The following is a 9,515-nucleotide window of genomic DNA, read 5'->3' as shown; positions in this document are numbered from 1 at the left end:
ACAAATGTTGGATGACAGGCTAGTAAATTTTTGGCGACCGACGGCTCCACGTCAGATTTTCGGCCAACAAATGTTGGATGACAGGCTAGTAAATTTTTGGCGACCGACGGCTCCACGTCAGATTTTCAGATGGTCAGTACACAAATCCGTCACACAAAACTCAAAAGTAGAAACACGCATGCTCGGAATCAAGGAACGACTGGCAAGAGTTCGGTCTTGTAAACTACTGTTCGTAATCTAGAATTAACATTCGTGACGCGGCAAATGATGAAATGTCAAAATTCTCATCTTCTTTAATGGGATAATAATGAAGCTGCTTTGCATGTAGTTATGCCAAACTTATTTTAAAAGGCATTTGTTTTGTACGATATAGCAGAAAGTGAAAAATATAGTTTGTTGCTCTTTTTTTGTTTATAGCGCAAAAAATAAAAACCGCAGAGATGATCAAATACCACCAAAAGAAAGCTCTATTTGTAGGAAAAAAGGATGTCAATTTTATTTTGGTACAGCGTTGCACAATTGTCAGTTAAAGCAGTGCAGTGCAGTATCGCAAAAAATGGCCTGGTGAGGGAGCTGGGGTGGTTAAAGGCCCATTTCCTCTGTTTCTGTATATATAAGGTTTGCATTTGTGCACCATTTTAGTTATTCTCTATTTGGTACGATCACATGGACAGTAATGGACAGTAGCTAACAGGACTTACCATCGGATTCCGCACTGCTGGCCCCACAGAGCTGCTTCTTTATTTCCATCATCCAGATCTTCCCATCACAGAGCTGATCTATAAACAAGGAGAGCAATGGAAAAATAAGACGTCTCTTTGGAGATGAATACAAGAATCAAAAAACAGTGCCGTGCAGTATCATAACACACACAATCCTGCAAAACGATATCAGACAACGTTAATTATATGTGATCAGTCCAGCAAATAAATACCGTATATGTGTCAGTGTCCTTTCTTTATCATTATGTTCTTCTTCTTAATATTCCACGTACTGTGTTCAATTTCCAATGGATGTCACTATTCTGAACCCAATTTCAGCATACACTGTGCAGTCCTGCCACCTCCAAGTAGCAGAAGCTTAAAATAATAAATAATCATAGCGTTCTCCACCTCAGTACCCCAATTTTATTAAAAACAATTCCTTAAAAAACAAGCTCACATTATTAAGTGTACTGTATTGTGCACTACAGAATAAATGTACGCATTGATCCCTTAAGAATTGCAAAATTCTCCCTCTTCGTCAGGGGATCGATGTCATGTGGTGTGGTGACGCAACACGTAAGGAGGAGCTGATGACATTACACAGCATTACCCAGAAGTGAGCAGGACTTCATATTGTAAGCTGCTGAGAGTTTTGCAATTCTTAAGAGGGCAATGCATGCATTTATTCTGTAGTGCACCAGTACAGTGCACTTAATAATGTGAGTATGTTTTTAACCACATAAAGACCAGGCCTCTTTTTCAGACTCGGTGATTACAAGTTAAAAACACGTTTTTTTGCTAGAAAATTACTTAGAACCCCCAAACATTATACATTTTTTTCACGCTAGAGAATAAAACGGCGGTCATTGCAACACTTTTTGTCACACCGTATTTGCGCAGCGGTCTGACAAGTGCACTTTTTTTGGAAAAAATTCACTTTTTTGAACTAAAAATAAGACAACAGTAAAGTTAGCCCAATTTTTTTTATATTGTGAAAAGATAATGTTACGCCGAGTAAATTGATACCCAACATGTCACGCTTTAAAATTGCACCCACTCGTGGAATGGCGTCAAACTTTTACAGTTAAAAATCTCAATAGGCGACGTTTAAAAAATTCTACAGGTTGCATGTTTTGAGTTACAGAGGGTCTAGGGCTAAAATTATTGTTCTCACTCTAACGATCGCGGTGATACCTCACATATGTGGTTTGACGACCGTTTTCATATGTGTTCGCTTCTACACGCAAGCTCGTCGGGACGGAGCACTTTAAAAAAATGTGCCTTTAGGACGTATGGGCGGAAGTGACATTTTGACGTCGCTTCCACCCTGCTATGGTATGGAGACAGGTGGGGGCCATCTTAGCCTCACTTGTCTCCATCCCCAGCTATGGACAGGTCCCAAACGCCTCCGCTGCTGCCGACGGCTCCGGTAAGCGGCGGGAAGGTGGTTTCCCCTTTCCCGCCTCCGATAACGGTGCTCTTGCGGCGAATCAGAGACCACCATTATCATACACAGAACCGCCGGCTCCAAAGATGGATACCTCGGTTGTGGCAGCAGCTGCTGCAGTTACCGAGATATCTATCTTCAAAGTGCCGACGTATATGTACAGGAGCCGGTCAGCAAGTGGTTTAAGGAATTGGCTTAATAAAATTATGATACTGAGGCGGAGTGCGCTATGATTATGAATTTTTTTTTTTTAACTTCTGGTACTTACCTGTAGATGTAACTTGGATTGAGAGAGTCAGAAACCTATAAAGGGAAGACTAGCCGGGGCAACAGTCACCCCAGTTAAAAGGGGAATATTCTTGAGTCAAATAATAAGGTGAGAGCATTAGATTGGAAGTGGTGAAATTGGTGTTGAAATAGTGATATCCAGTGGAAATTTAATAGAGCGCGTGAAATATTAAAGAGATTGTAAAGTCAGAAGGTTTTTTATCTTAATGCATTCTATGCAGACCCCCTTAGCCCCCCTAATACTCACCTGAGGTCCCTCTCTGTCCAGCAATGTCCACGAGTGTCTCAGCCATCTGAGATTCTCCCGCCTGATTGGCTGAGACACAGCAGTGGCGCCATTGGCTCCCACAGCTGCCAATTAAAGTCAGTTAGCCAATCAGGAGAGAGAGGAGGCGGGACGGGTCGGGGCTCCATGTCTGAATGGACACAGGGAGCAAGCCGCTTGCTTTGGGGGCACTTAACAGGAGGAAGGGGCCAGGAGCACTGAAGAGGGACCCGAGAAGAGGAGGATCGGGGCTGCTCTGTGCAAATCCACTACGCAGGTAAGTATAACATGTTTGTTATTTTTATAGGAAAAAAAAATGAGACTTTACAATCACTTTAAGAAGAAGAACGTTGCATAATGTTTATGAAAGAACACTGACACATATTTTTATGGTGGATGGACAGGATTAAAAACTATTTTTGAAATATGCGAATCATTAATTCTCTAATTCATCATGTCATTCTAGTTGCAGAGATAAATATAGAACAGGGCTTACGCTCAAAAAACAAAATACAGAACACTGTTTTTTTATTATTAGGCAGAGTGAAATAAACCTGATAAAAATCTGTCTAAATCTGTGTTAGTGAGCACTTCTCCTTTGCCGAGATAATCCATCCACCTCACAGGTGTGGCATATCAAGATGCTGATTAGACAGCATGATTTTTGCACAGGTGTGCCTTAGGCTGACCACAATAAAAGGCCACTCTAAATTGTGCAGTTTTATCACACAGCACGATGCCACAGATGTCGCAAGTTCTGAGGGAGCGTGGAATTGGCATGCTGACTGCAGGAATGTCCACCAGAGCTGTTGCCCTTGAATTGAATGTTCATTTCTCTACCATAAGCCGTCTCCAAAGGCGTTTCAGAGAATTTGGCAGTACATCCAACCGGCCTCACAACCGCAGACCACGTGCATTGTATGGATGGAGATACCGTGACGAGATCCTGAGGCCCATTGTTGTGCCGTTCATCCACGACCATCACCTCATGTTGCAGCATGATAATGCACAGCCCCATGGTGCAAGGATCTGTACACAATTCCTGGAAGCTGAAAACATCCCAGTTCTTGCATGGCCAGCATACTCACCAAACATGTCACCCATTGAGCATGTTTGGGATGCTCTGGATCGGAGTATACGACAGCGTGTTCCAGTTCCTGCCAATATTCAGTAACTTCGCACAGCCATTGAAGAGGAATGGACCAACATTCCACAGGCCACAATCAACAACCTGATCAACTCTATGTGATGGAGATGTGCTGCACTGCGTGAGGCAAATGGTTGTCACACCAGATACTGACTGGTTTTCGGACCCCCCTCCCCCCAATACAGTAAAACTGCACATTTTAGAGTGGCCAATTATTTTGGCCAGCCTAAGGCACACCTGTGCAATAATCATGCTGTTTAATCAGCATCTGGATATGCCACACTTGTGAGGTGGATGGATTATCTCGGCAAAGGAGAAGTGCTCACTAACACAGATTTAGACAGATTTGTGAACAATATTTGAGAGAAATAGGCCTTTTGTGTACATAGAAAAAGTCGTAGATCTTTGAGTTCAAGAAATAACCCCTCAAAAATTGATGGGACTTTGAAGGCAACAAAGTAATAAAAAGGTTGCACGTTGGGACCAGTGTGGATAAGGCGGGGCCAGACACACGCTCACTTCCGTTCTGGATTTCTGTGGCATTTTTGCGTACTTACCTCCGAGATCTTGACAGTGAGCCTCCTTTTCTGAATATACTTGGGTATGTGTATCATCTCTCTTATATATATTTGTAATTTTTATTTTTTATTTTTCTTTTTCATTGTTTGTTATGCTCTTTGATGTCATGCTGTACAGAATGGTTTGAGATACAGGTAATATGTACTATACATATGATTTCTAATTACGCCAATTTATATTTCATTATGTAGTGTAATTCCTCCTACAAGTTGCCCTTGATGAAGGGACTGGCCCAGGTGGAAGACTACAGGTATATACATTCGATCCCTACATCAGTATATTCCTCATTTTACTATTTTTTTGTATATTCAATGTTATTGCTTGAGCCTCATTCTTATGTATATCGTATATTTGTACCAATAAAATTGTTTTTATTACTTTGTTGCCTTCAAAGTCCCATCAATTTTTGAGGGGTTATTTCTTTTTCTCCGGTACAAGGGATGGTGGCAACCCATATGACCTAGTTGGATGGTATCCCCCTCTTTATATTGTAGATCTTTGAGTTCAGCTCATGATAAATAGAGGCAAACACAAAAGTGTTGTGTTTATAATTTTGCTCAGTGTATGTGAAGTGAGTTGTACATCTCACATTGTCCCTCATTACTTCTAGTTTTGATTGGTCAGAGATCATTTTCATTCTGTAAAAGAATCCTCCATATGAAGTCGTTGGAAGGTCTGATAATAACTGAGGCTCTATCTAATAAATAACATCTAATAATAAACAATAATAATATATAATAATACATGCAGAAGACTGGTTGAGGCTCATCCTTAGCTGGTTGTTCTTCTCATTTCCCAAAGACTGACCTTTATAAACTGGAAGACACAAAGACAGGAGACATAATAGGTGGAATGAAACTCTGTTAGAAGGTCATTGGCTATCCCAGTGCAAATCAGAGAAAATTATTAGACATGTGCACTGACAAAAAATGTGTTAGTTTTCCTTTCATTAGTTTTTTTGCTTTTTTCGGAAATTCGAAAATTTGGAAATTCGGAAATTCCGACTTTTCGAATTTCTAATTTTCGAATTTCCAAATTTTTGAATTCCGAATTTCCGAATTTTCGGATTCTCGGAATTTGAAAATTCGGAAATTCAGAAATTCGAAAATCTGAAAAAAAGAAAGAAAATCTGTAAAATTTGAAATATTAACTAACTATTAAATTATAGGTATCGGACTTTCCTTTCAAATTTGACTGTTTGTGAACATAACAAATACAAATTTATCTGAAGTTACGAATTATCCGAAATAACGAATGCCGCATCTAAACAAATAAAATAGAACAAATTAATAATAAATAATAATAATAATAAAAAGGTTTTATTATTGTTATATATTGTTGTTAGAGCGTTATGTTCCATTCGTTTAGATACGGCATTCGTTATTTCAGATAATTTGTTCAAATACGTTCACTAACAGTCAAATTTGAAGGAAAATTCCAATATCTATAATTTAATATTTATTATTAGTTAGTTATTATTTTTAGATTTTCGGGTTTTCGAATTATCAGATTTTCATTCTTTTGAATGTTCAGATTTTCATTCTTATTTTTGGATTTTCAAATTTCCAAATTTTTGAATTTCCTAATTTCGAATTTTCCAATTTCCAAATTTCGAATTTCCGAAATTTCGAATTTCCGAAATTCTCCAATTACCAAAATTTCGAATTTCCAAAATTTTCCCATTTCCGAATTTCCGAAATTTTGAAAATTCGGAAATTTGAGAATTCGGAAATTCGAAATTCGGAAATTTGAGAATTCGGAAATTCGAAATGAACAAATTTGTCAGAATGTCTAAAAATTATTACCGTATTTATCGGCGTATAACACGCACCTCAATTTAGGAGGGAATTTTAAGGAAAAAAAACTTTTAGGAGGGAAGTTGAAGGGAAAAAACTTACATTTAAATGCCCATCATTGCAGCCTTCTCAGTGCAGCCTTGCCCCAGTCCAGCCTTGCCCAGTGCAGCCTTGTCAGTGCAGCCATGTCAGTGCAGCCTTGCCAGTGCAGCCATGTCAGTGCAGCCTTGCCAGTGCAGCCATGTCAGTGCAGCCATGTCAGTGCAGCCTTGCTAGTGCAGCCATGTCAGTGCAGCCATGTCAGTGCAGCCTTCCCCAGTGTCCAGTCCAGCCTTGCCCCAGTCCAGCCTTGCCCCAGTCCAGCCTTGCCCCAGTGCAGTCTTGCTGAAGCCTGTGAGCTTCAAAATCGCCGACCGCGATTTGAAAATGGCGCCGCCGGCGCCGAAATACACAGAGCCGGTCCTCGGCTCTTCTCGGCGGCTCTCGTTTACTTTCGGTTCCACTCGGACGGTGAGCGGAGCTATCCGAAACTAGCCGAGTATACTCGGCTAGGCTCGGGCGGAGCTCGAGTGAAACCGAAAGCCGCCGAGAAGAGCCGAGGACCGGCACTGTGTATTTCGGCGCCGGCGGCGCCATTTTCAAATCGCGGTCAGCGATTTTTTAGTTCTGACAGGTCAGGATCGCAGGGGATTGGCGTATAACACGCACCCGCGATTTTCTCCTGATTTTAAGGGGAAAAAAGTGCGTGTTATACGCCGATAAATACGGTATTTCTGATGGTCTTCCTGTCCCTTCAACAACCAATTAGAATCAACATTAGGCAGTTTGATAAAAGAGGCCCGGAGGCTCTCCATTCTTATGGATTGTGTCCAGCATATGGCATAACTTACCCAGTACTCCAAAAATGCAGCTGATGATGATTTTCAATCCCAAAAGGAGGGTTAACTTTTATACAGGAAGGACACCAGGGTTTCTTCCCACTGTAATCTGTACAGATTAATAATAAATCACAAATTAATCATAGTGGGATAAAATCCTTCCTACTTTATACGTCCAGAATTCAGTAGAGTACAGGAAGAACGTGAAGTTGGGGGCTGCCTATCAGAGACGGGGATAATTCTATCTTACTTTATAGAGCAGGAAGTGATGTCACTGTGATGTGACTTCCTCCTCTACAGAATTGCACATCCTGAAAGTAGAGTGGAGCTGTGAAAATTCCCAGCCACAAGCCAATCTCATGTTCATACATGTTACTTACTTACCACTTGGCCACCGTGCTGCAGCTCAGTTTCAGGGTCTTGGCAATCTTCTTATAGTCTAGGACATCTTTATGTAGAGCAGCAATTCTTTTTTCAGATCCTCAGAGAGTTCTTTGCCATGAGGTGCCATGTTGAACTTCCAGTGACCAGTATGAGAGAGTGAGAGCGATAACACCAAATTTAACACACCTGCTCCCTATTCACACCTGAGACCTTGTAATGCCCCGTACACACGGTCGGATTTTCCGATGGACATTGTCCGATCGAAGCGTGTTGTCGGAAATTCCGACCGTGTGTGGGCTCCATCGGACATTTTCCATCGGATTTTCCGACATACAAAGTTGGACAGCAGGAGATAAAAAATTTAACACACCTGCTCCCTATTCACACCTGAGACCTTGTAACACTAACGAGTCACATGACACCGGGGAGAGAAAATGGCTAATTGGGCCCAATTTGGACATTTTCACTTAGGGGTGTACTCACTTTTGTTGCCAGAGGTTTAGACATTAATGGCTGTGTGTTGAGTTATTTTGAGGGGACAGCAAATTTACACTGTTATACAAGCTGTACACTCACTACTTTACATTGTAGCAAAGTGTCATTTCTTCAGTGTTGTCACATGAAAAGATATAATAAAATATTTACAAAAATGTGAGGGGTGTACTTACTTTTGTGAGATACTGTATATTTCAAACTTTTTGTTCCCTCTCTCACAAGGCTATACTGGCTGGACACTTAAACTTCAAAGGTTGCTCCTTGGCAACTGAGGTTTTAGTGTCTTCTCAGTCTTAGTATTCAAGGTAGGACAGCTTGGAAAGGTTCCTGTGTTGCTTTCCAATGCATTCACTTACCACCTCCATTGTGGGGTACAATTGAAAGATTGCTTCCTCCAGGACCAAAGTAGCACTACACTCACTTTATTAGGTACACCTGTTCAATTGCTCGGTAACACAAATTGCTAATCAACCAATCACACGGCAGCAACTCAATGCATTTAGTCATCTAGACGTGGTGAAGACGACTTGCTGAAACCGAGCATCAGAATGGGGGAAGAAAGGGGATTTAGGTGACTTTGAACGTGGCATGGTTGTTGGCGCCAGACAAGCTGGTCTGAGTATTTAAAAACGGGGGTTTAAAGAGAATGGTCAGAAAAAAATAAAATATCCAGTGAGTGGCAGTTGTGTGGGGGAAAATGCCTTGTTGAGGTCAGAGGAGAATGGGCAGACTGGTTCCAGATGATAGAAAGGCAACAATAACTCAAATAACCTCTCGTTACATCCAAGGTATCCAGAATACCATCTCTGAATGCACAACACATCCAACCTAGAAGCGGATGGGCTACAGCAGCAGAAGACCACACCAGGTGCCACTCCTGTCAGCTAAGAACAGGAAACTGATGATACAATTGGCACAGGATCACCAAAATTGGACAATAGAAGATTGGAAAACATTGCCTGGTCTGATGGATCTCGATTTCAGCTGCAACATTCAGATGGTGGGGTCAGAATTTGACATAAACAACATGAAAGTATGGATCCATCCTGCCTTGTATCAACGGTTCGGCGAATACCGTTCATGGCAAATTCGAGCGCGGCGGAAAGCCCCTATAATGCACTGTGAGGTCGCAGTGCATTGGCGTCTTATGATTGGCCAAAGCATGCACCTGACCTGCATGCTTTGGCCAATCACAGCGCGCTCTGCTGTGGTTGCCTTTGGCCAATCATGGCTCAGGGGGTTGAGTCCACGCGCCACACTATATAAGGCTGCTGCTTACACGGCGGCCGTATATAATGTAAGGAATGAAGAGAGATTAAAATTATAAAAAAGGAAAACCTGCGCTAAAAAGCAATTAGCAAAGAACTAAAGTGCAGCTGCAACAAAAAAAAACACCAATATCTGTGTATTAAATCAACATAAATACAGTAAGTGCGCTTGCAATCAAATGATCATAAAAATTAAATTCCCATACTGCTGGTATAAAAATATAAGTGTATATATTGTGCATAATTGGTGAATCACATGACACA

General features: G+C 41.2%; 1 protein-coding gene across 2 annotated transcripts in view; it reads right to left on the bottom strand.

The window, feature by feature from the left end:
* Window positions 1-5,185: 5,185 nt before the first annotated feature.
* Window positions 5,186-9,515, bottom strand: part of LOC141105614 (C-type lectin domain family 2 member A-like) — a 132,750-nt gene continuing 128,420 nt past the window's right edge. For both annotated transcript variants that reach the window (XM_073595566.1, XM_073595565.1), the window contains exons 8-9: window positions 7,117-7,213; window positions 5,186-5,246 (exon numbers count right to left, since the gene is read on the bottom strand). In XM_073595566.1, the coding sequence (XP_073451667.1) occupies window positions 5,240-5,246; window positions 7,117-7,213 (104 nt within the window). In that variant the 3' untranslated portion in view covers window positions 5,186-5,239. The remainder of the gene's footprint in view (window positions 5,247-7,116; window positions 7,214-9,515) is intronic.

Source organism: Aquarana catesbeiana, linkage group LG08, assembly GCF_042186555.1.
Source record: "Aquarana catesbeiana isolate 2022-GZ linkage group LG08, ASM4218655v1, whole genome shotgun sequence".
In the NCBI taxonomy this organism is placed as follows: Eukaryota; Metazoa; Chordata; class Amphibia; order Anura; family Ranidae; genus Aquarana; species Aquarana catesbeiana.
Note: the sequence above shows the minus strand (reverse complement) of the source record. Positions and strands in the feature narration are given on the sequence as shown.